The following is a 12,880-nucleotide window of genomic DNA, read 5'->3' on the forward strand; positions in this document are numbered from 1 at the left end:
TCTTTTTAAAATGTATTTTATTCTTTTAAGACCTATCTATTTTAACATTGTGATAATTTAATTCCTCTTTAATGCACACACACACACACACACACACACACACTGCATGACCCTGGTAGAGAGGAACGATTTCCATGTTAATCTGTGCATTGTTCTGTTGTTGAATGGAGAGGCCATTTCATGTGGGAGGATATGCAAAGAGGATTTGTGTCTGTTTAAATAGAGATCTGCCGTCTGCTGGGAATCCCTGACTGGCTTCTCATTTGCATTTGCTGGCTCTTGATTTTAGTGTTTTTCAGGACTGGGAGCCAAAGTTTGTTGACTTTAATGGCTTCTTTTTTCCTGTTGAAGTTGTCCAGATGTCTGTAGATCTCAATGGCTTCCCTGTGCATCCTGACATGGTAGTGGTTGGCATGGTCCAGAATTTCAGTGTTTTCCAACAGCACTTTATGCATAGGATGGTTTATAACATGTTCTGCTACGGCTGGTAATCCTGGCTGATCCATTGGGCACTTGGTGGTCCCTGTGTAGGCTTATTCAAACACGAATCAAGGAACACGAGAGAGACTGCAGACTGGGCAACTTCAACGGAAAAGAAGAAACCCTTAAAGTGAGCCAAGTTTGGCTCCCAGTCCTGAAAAACACCAAAATCAAGACCCAGCAAATGCAAATGGAAAACCACCCGGGGTCAGGAGGATTCCCCAGCAAACAGTGGATCTCTAATAAAACAGACACAAATCTTCTTTGCAGATCCTCCCATCCCAAGGCCTTGCCATCAACCACAGAACAATACACAGATCAACATGCAAATCACTTCCTCTCAACCAACAATATATATACCCAACTCTCTTCTATGCCAGCATTCTCTGAAGATGCCAGCCATTGCTGCTGGCGAAACGTCAGGAATAAACTCTTCCAGAACATGGCTTCATAGCCTGAAAAACCCACAAAAAACTATGGATGCCGGCCGTGAAAGCCTTTGACCCTAGAGATTTTCATGGCTCAATGGAGGACCTGAATATCCCATCCTAATGCTCTCCAAGCACTAGACCACACTGCCACTCACAGTTCAGACCCTTTCGTTCACCCTGAGATGCAAGTGAATGGAACTGACACGAAAAAGACATCTAGGAGGCTAAGGATTTCTGTTTTAATTTGTTTTGCAAATGCAGTGATCTTTCTAATGGTTTTCCCTCCCCTCCCTCCTCTTCTCCTTGGCATCTCCCTTAACCTGACCTGGGAAAACGCCACAGATGGAGCTGTCTGTTTTGGATGAGGTGAGGTCCTGCTAAGCTATCCTTCCCCCTCTTTGATGCATGGCCCTTGTCAAAATTAAGGAGTGATGCATGGCACCACAGAAGCATGCTTTTGAAGTCTTGGCTGGAATCCTGTTAACTAGTTCGACTGACATAGAAGCATTGAACCAATAATTGACTAGTGAGTCAACACCAGGGATTCAGGGGCTCCATGCCAGTCAGTGTTGTTGGGATGTGCCTTCATGGTGGCACGACCCTCTCCCAGGGCTTTCTTGGCAAGAGGTTAAATTTGAAGAGCTTTGCCCCTGCCTTTTTGTGAGGCTGTGAGGGTGTGACTTGCCCAAACTCACCCAGTGGCTGAGCAGGAATCTGAACTCTGGTCTCTCAAGGTACATCCTGTTGTTGTACAAACTCTCAAGGTGCATCTACACTGTAGAAATAATGCAGTTTAACTCCCATGACTCCATTCCACAGAATTCTGGCATTTGTAGTTTGGTGCGGCACTAGCCGTCTATGGCAGAGAATGCTAAAGTCAAACTACAAATCCCAGGATTCCCTAGGATGGAGCTACAGCGTTTAAGGAAGTTCCAAACTGCATTATTTCTACAGTATAGATGCTCTTTCAGAATCCTAGTCCCAACACTCAAAACACTACACCATGTGGTATTTCAAAGGGCAAGATTTCTTCAGTGGAGGTTTGCTATTGGCTTACTCAAGGTTACCCAATGGGTTTCCAGAGCTGAAGCAGGGATTGTAGGAACTGGTTGCTTGGAATCAGTACTGAAGATCATTTTGAGGAAAAAGAATATGATTAGTATGATGTATGCCAACAGACCCTCATGTGCTCCCCTCCCTCAGATCAATGGAGGGGAGCACATGAGGTTGGCTGCAGCTACATGGCTAAGGAATTGAACCATACAGTTTATTCAAGTTAGGGCCAAGATCTTACCTCGAGGAAGTGAAGGGTAACTTTATGTACACTGAGTGATGTGGCAGTTGAACAGTCCTGCCTCATTAGTGAATTGTGGTATTGCAAACCACAAGTGCAGCCAATGCACATGCACATCAGCACATGCAGTTTGCAAGGCAGCAGGCTATGGTGATGCGCAGTGTGCATCCACATGCAATGTGTAACCAAGCACCATGCACAACTTTGCCTCTTTGAACTTGAACTAAATGTGGAGGTTCGACATCAGGCAAAAATTCTGAGCCATCCTGGTTGGGGAGCTGAGCGCATGTATGTGAGATGCCAACAGGGCTCCAGTCATCAACTCAGTTTAGTTGCAGCTAATTCAGACGGAATATCCCTGCCTGATGAACAGTTACATGGATAGGTGACACTTTCTGGGTGGCTCATTCAAATAGATGTAGCTTTCTCGTAGTTCTGCTTGTCTATGATGAGCCGGTGTTTTCTATGCCTCTTTCTTAAGTTGAACCTCAAGCAAGTCACAGTCAAACGCTGCCTTGTAAAGAGACATAGACTCCATCTGCACAGGCCAAATATAATGTCCTGCCCTGTTCCCACTGCAATGAGTCCAGAGGATGCAGGGCCCAGGGCTTGGTTCTGGTGCAGACTGTCTGGACGACATCTGACCAGTTCAGCACCGAACCCAAAACATAACATCCTTAATACACTTTTTAAAAACTAACTTTTTGCTCCAAATCTTCCTGTTGCAATGTGAGGTGGTTGTTTAGAAGGTGCCCCACTGTGCTGCCAGGCAAGAATGGCTTTCTCTGAGGTCAGAAGAAAGTGCCCAGTTAAGTGATCGAGGCTGGGCATCTCATTTCCAACCTCAGAGTGAGTGACCTGTGGGCGGCACAGCGGGATGCGCATGCGAACAACTGCCCAGCATTGCAACAGGAGTCCCCAGGTAATAGGGGGACCTTGGGGCAGTTCTGGGGCAGAATACATTGGCCTGCTCCCAGAATATTCTGACCCGTGCAGATGCCAATTTCGCCTTTAGCTCCTTCTTGGCTCAGTATTGCCTGCCTGGGCTTTCTGGGGTTTTAAGATGGGACCTTTTTGCACCAAACTTGGAAAGGCCAGGAATTGAACTTGGGACCTTCTGTGTGTTTGTGTATGTGTATTCTGCCTTTACATTCTGCAGTTCTCTCTTTCTCAGCCTATGCTTCCCCTCTGGACCCTCTGGAACCTCACCATCACCCTTATGAATGTCATGAATGTTATGCATGTGGAGAGAGCTTTGGATGCCCATGATTGTGTTCTTCATACCAAAAAATTCTTGGCTGAACAGTTATGGATGCATAAGCAAGGCTCACACATTCATAACTGTTTGATATTCATGTTTATAACTGGAGCACTATTGCCACCATTGCAAATGGGCCCCCCTCCCGAACCTTCCTTAACAGCCAGCAGTTGCAATGAGTCAAGGAGGTTTGTTTTGCTGGCAATTGGGGTCCAGCAGAGTGATCTTTCGAGCACCCTCCTTCCAGCAAGTGAGGCTGTGGCAAGCAGAAACAAGACATCCATTGCAAGCCCTTGCATTGCAGGTCTTTGGTGGGAGGAGGCTGGAAATGACATCCTGCTGCCCCCCAGTCACCAGCAGAACATGCTTCCATCATCCAGAGCAGCCATTGGTAATTAAAGTAGGTTTGGTGGGTTTGTCTCTGATGCAGGTTCTCAGTCCTTACTGTTAAGAGCAAGGCTAGGAGGGTTTTGTTTTGTTTTTTTTGCATGGAGCAGGCCCACCTGTGTAGACATCACAAGTGATCACAATGGCCTAACCATGGAGCCTGTTCTTGCCACCGCGATGCATCAGTCCAGAGTTATGTGTTGGGCGTGTGGCATCTCTGCCTTCCCACATTGCAAGTGTAGATGTGTTACTTGTGTGTAATGTTGTCTCTTGCTTTCTCTTCCCATCCTTCTTGTCTATGCCGGGACTGGCCCTCCACAGCTGTGCACACCTGCCTTCTATTACGAAGGGCTTCTCCAATGGGTATCTTCTTGTTTTGGTCACCCACTCCTTCCCTCTCTGCTTGGCAACCACCCAGGGACTGAGCAAATGTGCCAAAGAGTTTCAGAGCGTGAGTGCTGGAGGATTAGGGCATATTGATCACTCTTAGCTGTGCTAAGATGGACATCTTGGTGTCCAAAGACACTAGGTCACTGGAGACAAATGACAGGGAAGATTGCTACTTCTTTGTGTCTGCTGTTATGAGCATCTGGAGGTATCTGGTACAGATCTCTTTTGGGAGCTGGATGCTGTGCTAGAGACCTCATTCAGTGGGGTGGAAGTCCTGATGGATCGATCTGTCTCCATGAAGTTCTAATGAACTCTTGAAATGTCAATGTATTTTCATCCTCAGCTGTGACAGTCTCTCTCCAAATGATTAGAGACACTTTTTGGCAGTTGCTCATGCCCTAACAGTGGTTCTCTTCTGCTTTCACTTAATCTTCGACCACCTGGCCTTCCTAATTCCCTTCCCAGCCTTACCAATATCATGCCCATTGGCCAGTCACTGGCTTGTGGGATAATAGTCCGAAATCCTGCATTGGGTTTATGCAGCGTAAGTCTTTGCATGTTGTGGAGTTGCAAACTGATTGTGCAACACAGCCCTTGTGTTGAATGCCTGTGTTGCACAAAGGAATGCAGACATCAATGTGCAACTGAATGCATAGCATAGCTCATATGCATCACATATGCACCTGCATTCACAATGCCACGGCAGGTACAAGGCCACTTTCCCAACCCTAAATGTTCTGCATCCAATAAAAATGCCTGGTTACTTTCATATAGGAATTTATGCATGTGTAAGATGCTAACAGGATTTTGGCCACAGAATTGCATAGCTGGAAGGGATCTCGGGGGCAAACTAGTCCAACCCTCACCACTGCTAGTACCTTGGAGAGATGTGAACCTCTCTGTAGACTTCAGCTTTGGACCAACCTTGCAAATGGATCATCATGCCTCTGTTCTTGGACCAACATCATTTGGAGGAGAGAGTTGGGAGGGGAGCAGTGGGGCAGAGCTGGGGATGTAGCTGTTGGGAGCTGGTCTGTTGCCACCAACCCAGTTGCTGGATGGAAAGCTTCCCTTGCACTCCCTCCCTCTCTCCCCCCTGTTTACTCCATCCAATAGCAATGGAAGGCTTTGTTTACATGATGCTAAAACAGGGGTGGCCAAAGGGTGGCCCATGGACCACATGATTTTGACACTGCTGCCATGATCCATAACTCCTGAGCTCCAACCAACTTTATCAGACATCAGCAGCATGGGGAAAAGGAGGCCCATTTTGCTGGTGGTTGACACACGAGTGAATGATGTTTCTATCAGATTTGGAGATGTCGGGCCAGGGGAGCTCACAGTTGACCCTTGATATCTGATGGGGCTTGATTCCAGGGCCCCCTATGGATACCAACATTTGTTGATGCTCAAGTCCCGTTAAATACAGTGGCAGAGTAAAATGGTGTCTCTTATATAAATTGGCAAAATCAAGGTTTGCTTTATAGAAAATATATACAGGGAGCCCTCTGTATGTGTGTGTGTGTGTATGGGAAAATCTGCCTATGCTCGAGCCCCATAGGAAATAATGGGGTGTATGTATGTGGCGGCGCGGCGCACGTGTGCCACGGGCACGCACGCCATTGTTTTTCTCCCCACGTGGCTTCCATGTAAGCTGGAAGCTGTGTAAAATGCATCTGCACATGGTGCAGGCACACTGTACACACACACACACACACACACACACAACACACAGATACATACAGTGAGACCTTGGTGTCCACGACATTTCCATCCGTGGATTTAAGCTCCGCTCCCGGCCTACAACAAACTCCAACTCCCAGAATTCCATAGCCTTGAGCCAGACAAGAGTTAAAGCGGTGCCAAACCGGGTTATTTCTCCAGTGTGGATGCAGCCGGTGTCACCCTTTGGCCTTTTCCCCAACCTGTTTGCAAATCCCCTCTGCCTTGATGCTGGTGGCTGGCGGTTCCTCTCTCGGATCAATCTGTGGTTCTAATTACCCGGAGTGGAGTTGGCAACGCTGCCGTTCGCAACAAGCCGTTTTGATTTGGCAGCTCCTGGCAACCGCCGAGGAAAATTGCAACTTGGCTTTGAAGGCCTCGGGCAACCCTCTCCGTAGTCTTATTAAATATACATATATGGGGATCTATAAATAAATACGACCCGATCTGACGTTTGAAATATATAGGCCTCCTTAATTTAAATGTAATAATGCTTTCGCTTGGAAGGAGTGTCTGCCTCCTAAATTACTTCCAACTGCCCTCGGTTAAGGGTTTCCTTATTTCTTTTTCCCCTCTTCCCTCTCTTCCCCAAAGGCTTTCTTCTCCTTTGGAGGCTCTCAACTCCAAAGCTGAAGGTTGGGATGAACCTGGGCCCCATTCCCACTTACAGATCAATCAGAGTGCGATCCGAAATGATGGATCGATTCGACAGCGGAGCATGGTTCCCGCTACATTTGCCCCGGTCGCATTTCTTCCCACTACATTTGCCCCGATCACATTTTTCCCCCTCCAAAATAATCCACTTGTGGTTCACATTCAGGCATGAATCGATTCAAAATGGACCTGCTCCAGCCAGATGAAGGGCAAATTTAAATCGATTCCGATCTGCATGTGGTTCACACTTGCGTAGATTTGATTTATCGAAAAGCTGAAAAAAGCAGCATCAAAAAGACATGGATTAAATGGGTCTGGTGCATGCACCCCCTCAGAATCACTTCTAGATGGTGAAGGGTCAGGAAACCATAAAGCCCTATGAGGAGAGACTTAGGGAGCTGGGTGTGTTTAGGCTGGATTAAGAGACAGTTGAGGGGTGATAGGATAGCCCTGTTTAAATATTTGTAGGGAGGTCATATTGAGGATGGAACAAGATTGTTTGCTGCTGCTCCAGAGAACCAGATTGCGGGGAGTAATAGTGCCACTCTATTCTGCTTTGGTCAGGCCTCAAATGGAATATTGTGTCCACTACAATTCAAGAAAGACTTTGATTTCGCTATTTTGTATAAGGGATGCCATTTTACTACCCCTTTGTATTTAAGGGGACTTGAAAATCTACAGATTTTGGTATAGCAGCAAATAGCATGGGCCCACAGTAGTAATAGTAATAGTGATAATAGTAATAGTAATCATAGAATGATAGAATTCTAGAGTTGGAAGAGACCACAAGGACCATCCAGTCCAACCATATTCTGCCATGCAGGAACTCTCCATCAAAGCAATCTCGACAGATGGCCATCCAGCCTCAAAAGAAAGGAGAAATAGTAGGAGTAACAGGAATAATAATAATAATAATAATAATAATAATAATAATAATATCTGCTTCTTCCCATGCATTGTGGCAACAACAAATCTGCAGGATTAATGCAGCCTGACACTACTTTAACTCCCATGATCCTATGGAATCCTGGGATTGGTAGTAGAGAGCTCTCTGACAGAGAAGGCTACGTATTTCACAAAACTACAAATCCCAGGATTCCAGAGCATTAAGCCATAGCAGTTAAAGTGGTGTCAAACTGCGTTAATGTTGCCGTGTAGATGCAGCCTAATATTCAGTAGCAGACGTGCTATGACTCTGAATCCCATTTCCAGCATAGGAAGATGCTATGGCACTCATGCCCTGCCTTTGGGCTTCCCAGGGCAAGTGGCTGGGAACAGGCTGCTGGGTTAGAAAAGCCTTTGCTCCAGTCTGTTCCAGACTGCAGTGACTCTTTGCTCTTCATGACGCCTGTTTTCTCTCCTGTCCCAGTCTGCGGATTCGGACCTGCCTTACCCTCCGCCGCAGCGAGAGCCCAGCATCTACATGGTCCCTCAAGGAATCAAGCCTGTTCTCCAACGGACCGCCATCGAGGTGGGTGCAGAGGGCCTGGTTGAGGGTTTCCAAACTTTTGCGGAAACTCTTAAGGCAGTGATACCCAAACGTTGGCCCTCCAGAGGTTTTGGACTTCACCTCCCAGCATTCTTGACAGTTGGCCAAGCTGGCTGGGGCATCTGGGAACTGAAGTCCAAAGCAGCAGCTGGAGGACCAAGCTTTGGGTAACCGCTGCTCTTACGGTATTGCTGCAGATTTGTGAAGACACAGTTGCTTGGTCCCAACAACAAGGTTTAGACTTTTGAGGTCTAGATGATGAAAGGCTGCATGTCCATCATGCCATAAGTGCAAAAATGCATGGCCTAACTTTGTATTCTGGCTATGTTAGGCCATGCATTTTTGCACTTAGGGCATGATGGAGATGCAGACTGTCATCATCTAGACCTCAAAAGTCTACACCTTATTTAGGGAGGGAGACCTATACTACTACTTTTCATTGTCCAGACTCTCCCAACAACCCACATGTCACAGAAGGACCAGAAGGACCTGACCTGACCACATCAGAACCTCAATATCTTTCCTTTTGCTCAGTGGTTGCACCGATTCCTTACTCCCCGGCACTTTTGGCGTCTTGTCTCTTCTCTCAACTGCAGATCTTGGCCTGGGGACTCCGCAGCATGAAGAGCTACCAGTTGGCCAGCGTGACTTCGCCCAGTCTCCAGGTGGAGTGTGGCGGCCAGATGGTTCAGTCATGTGTTATCAAGAACCTCAAGAAGAACCCCAACTTTGACATGTCCGTTCTCTTCATGGAAGTGGTAAGGGATTACCTCCTTGTTAAAGTTTGGAAAAAAATATTTTTTTGGAATATAGCTTTCTGAATCTCCCAGCTACCACAGACCCTGCCTGGGAGTTTCTTGGAACAGAGTTGGAAGGGATTGCAATGGCCCTTTTGTTCAAACTCCCTGCTATGTCAGAACATGGAACTAAAGCACTGCTGAATGATGGCCACCTCTGTTTAAAAACTTCCAAAGAAGGAGGTTGCCATCCCTTGGAACTCTTTGTACAGACTCCCAGCTTTCCTTAAGAACCACAGAATAATAGAATACACTAGAGTTGGAATATATCCCAAGGGTCATCCAGTCCAACTCCATTCTGCCATGCAAGAAGACACCATCCAAACCCTCCTTGGACAGATGGCTATCTAGCCTTTGTTTGAAAATAGCCTCCGAAGAAAGTGATTCCACCACTTTCCAAAGGAATATGTTCCACTGTTGAACAGCTCTTGCTGTCAGAAAGTTCCTCCTAATGTTGAGCTGGAACCTCTTTTCCTGTAGTTGAAATCCATTGCTCCATGTCCTAGTCTCTAGAGCAGCAGAAAACAAGCTTGCTCCTTCTTCCATATGGCATCCTTTCAAATATTTAAACAGGGCTCGTAAACATACCCAGCTCCCTAAACTGTTCCTCGTAGAGCTTGGTGGTTTCCATCCAGGCCTAGCACCATTTTGGTGGCCCTCTACAGTTCAGTTGTTGACTTTTGGCATTGTCCTTAGGAGGGGTTCCTGGAGAGCAGTGGCAAAAGTTAACAGAAACCTGGGGCCCCTTTCTCTTACTCAAGGATAGGAGACAGGGAAGAAACTCATATAACATGTGCTTCCCCATTTATTCATAAGGAAAGGAATCTACTCTTCCCCTTTTACTTCCCTGTTGGGCTAACTGTGGCTGCCCTTGTTCCAGCGCCTGCCAAGAGAAGACCTCTACAGTCCTCCCATCATCCTCAAAGTCATTGACAACCGGCCCTTTGGCCGGAAGCCGGTGGTGGGGCAGTGCACCATCCGGTCGCTGGAGGGGTTCTTCTGCGATCCTTACAAAGAGGAGGCTGACTTTCCCGAAACACACGCAGGTAAGGAAGCCAATGGTGGAAGAGACTGTCAAAGGAGGCACCAATGGCAGCTACATGCCATTGGTGGGAAATGGACCCTCTTCAGCACTGTCCAAGGTGCTGGACCTGTTTGAGGGGCAGGATTCATTGGAAAGCTCCTGAAGTACCTGAAGTAGCTCTGGGGAAAAGGCAGGATATAAATGAGTGGCTCTCAAACTTTGGGCTTCTAGGAGTTTTAGACTTCAACTCCCAGCCAGGAATTCTGGGAGTCAAAGTCCGAAATGTGGCAAGAAGTGCCTTTTCTCCCCAGAGTTCAGTAAACAAGTCTTCTGTATCGCAAATTATTATTTAATCTTGTGGCCATCACATTGGAACTGCATTTTGCTACTTAGTTTTCTGATTTAGTCCAATATTGGTGCAGTCCTATACATTCATGCAAACAAACAAACAAACAAGCAAAAACTGGTTTAAACCCAAAAATCCTGGTTTAAACCAAAAAAGGTCCCGTTCCCCGACCCCAACCTTGTCTTCCTCTAAAGAAGACCTTTTGAGGATAGATTGAGTAGCCGATGCATGGAGGGACATTGTCATGATGAAAATTAAAAAAAGAAAAAGTTCAGGAAAGGTGAATCAAGATCAAGACAGGATTTGATGTGGTTCTCTTCCCCTCCCCAAACTTGCCACCCCCCCCCCATTTTTATAAATTATTTATTGATTTTGCAGATGATGTGAGCCTGACCCCTAAAGATGACGTCCTTATTGATATCGATGACAAGGAGCCTCTCCTTCCGGTCCAGGTAAAGTCATGGTGGGATGCAGGGAAAGGAGTGTTAATCCTTCTGCTTTCTTAATAACAACAGAGCTGAGATTGCCAATGACTACTGCTAGTGTTTCTTCTCCCTCTTCTTCTTCTTTAAGATTTTCAAGCAAGGCAAAACAATAATTTTAAGGAAAAATGACTATCAATACATGCCGATCTAGAGTGCCTAAGCCAGGTTTTTAATGGGAAAACCAGAAAGAACCTTCAAAGTTTCTGGCGATGGTCAATTTGCTGTGGGTCCCATTCTCAGTACTCTTCCCCCTCTTCTTCTTCCTCCTCTAAGGAGGCTAAATATCATATTCTGGATCTAAGCATGGTTGTGGGTCCTGAAAAGGAGTTGGCGATTCTATGGGTTTTGGAGTGGTTTTGGCGGATGCTGAAGTCAGTGAGGAAGGTAGGCAGGTTATTCAGTGCTCCGTCACACAACATAGTTTGTCAGAAAATACAGAACTTTGTGTTTTTTGTGGTGTGAGATTGTGTTCTAGAAGAGTGTTTTCCTGACATTTCACCAACAGCACTGGCTGGCATCTTCAGAGAATGCTGTCATGGAAGAGAGTGGGTATACAATGCGCCCACGTCATACACTCAAACCTGCAGGGAGCCAAGCGGGAGCATGTAGGGCACAAGGGGTGGTGCATCCCATTCAAATGAATGGGGCGTGTGCCCATTGTGCACATGTGCGCGCCGCCGCGCCGCCACTGCCGTGTATGTGAGCCCCATTCAAGTGTTTAGCCTGGAGAAGAGAAGGTTAAGAGGGAACATGCTAGCCCTCTTTAAGTGTTTGAAAAGATGTCATACTGAGGATGGAGCAATCTTGTTTCCTGCAGCTTCAGAGACTAGGACATGGAGCAATGGATGCAAGCTAAAGGAAAAGAGATTCCACTGAAACATTTGGAAGAACTTGCTAATCATAACCGCTGTTTGACAGTAGAAGACTTTGCTGCTTCAGAGTGCGGTTGAATCTCCTTCTTTGGAGGTTTTTAAAGAGAGGCTGGATGGCCGTCTATTGGGAGTGCTTGGATTGCGTTTTCCTACTTGGTAGAATGGGTGGCCCTTGGGGTCTCTTGGTTCTACAGTTCCCTGAAGAAAGTTGGAAGACATAAGATCATGTGGCATTTCTGAAAACTATTCCTCCTTCCTCTCATTCACTCACTTTGGATCTGAGCCTCCGAACGCTGGTGGATTCCCATCGGGTTCCTTTGTTCTCTCATAGACTGAGATTTGAACTGGTTCATGGAAGCATGCTCCAGGGTTCGCTGTGGATTACACCATGCTCTGTGTGGTTTCTTTCTAATGGCCTTCGGCTCCAGGTCCCTGTCAACTAAACCCTTTCCATGAGAAAAAGAGAACCAGTCCTTTGCTTGCTAGACACAAGAATCATAGACTGTTTCTCCCCGTTCCAGTGGCGGCTTTGGGTGATTCTTCCCCTTCCCTGTCCCCATTCTGAGAGCATTAGAGATGTGCATCTAAGATCTGGCATGATGGTTGAGTCTTGACCCATGACTCTGGGAGACCAGGGTTCGAATCTCTGCTCTGCCATAGAAACCTCCTCCGTGGCTTTGGGCAGGTCCTGGCACAAGAGGGTTCTCCTCAGCTTCAAAGGAAGAAATTGTTGACCTTCTCTGAAGAAATCCTGCCAGGAAAACTGAGCTTAGAGTGCTGTATTAATTCTAGTGTTTGACAAGGACTCTGGGTTCGAATCCCTGCTCAGCCACTGGATGACTTTGGGCAAGCCAGACTCTCTCAGCCTTCGAGGAAGGCAGTGGCAGACCTCCTCTGAATCAATCTCTATGAGACAGTCACCAAAACCAAATTGAAAGTCCATAACCATAACAATAAATTCAAGACCTAAAGATCCTGACATATTTTTTCTCTTTCAAATGGAGATTTTTTTGTTTCCTCAGTAGTCCAGAGTCAGGATTATTTCTTGTCCACACACTGCAGGCATTGGCAAAGTGCCCAACATTTGTGGGACAGCAACTCTTTGCAGCCTCCTGGTCTTCATAGCCAAAGGGGCAGGATACTGGGAACTGTAGTACAACAAGTTCTGGAGGGCTGTGTGTCCCCCCTTCCCTGGCATATAGCAATCTGCCCAAACCATTGCTTTTACCTGAAGGTTTTGATTTTTTGTGT

At 46.6% G+C, this 12,880-nt stretch overlaps 1 protein-coding gene across 2 annotated transcripts in view; it reads left to right on the top strand.

Annotated features, from left to right (window-relative positions):
* DYSF (dysferlin) overlaps positions 1-12,880 on the top strand; it is a 167,439-nt gene that overhangs the window by 96,037 nt on the left and 58,522 nt on the right. For both annotated transcript variants that reach the window (XM_089526456.1, XM_089526457.1), the window contains 6 exons: positions 1,254-1,277; positions 4,172-4,213; positions 7,986-8,087; positions 8,702-8,863; positions 9,783-9,948; positions 10,651-10,724. In XM_089526456.1, the coding sequence (XP_089382582.1) occupies positions 1,254-1,277; positions 4,172-4,213; positions 7,986-8,087; positions 8,702-8,863; positions 9,783-9,948; positions 10,651-10,724 (570 nt within the window). The remainder of the gene's footprint in view (positions 1-1,253; positions 1,278-4,171; positions 4,214-7,985; positions 8,088-8,701; positions 8,864-9,782; positions 9,949-10,650; positions 10,725-12,880) is intronic.

This window comes from Sceloporus occidentalis, unplaced genomic scaffold (assembly GCF_023333645.1).
Source record: "Sceloporus occidentalis isolate IW3139 unplaced genomic scaffold, rSceOcc1.0.p SCAF_5, whole genome shotgun sequence".
In the NCBI taxonomy this organism is placed as follows: domain Eukaryota; kingdom Metazoa; phylum Chordata; class Lepidosauria; order Squamata; family Phrynosomatidae; genus Sceloporus; species Sceloporus occidentalis.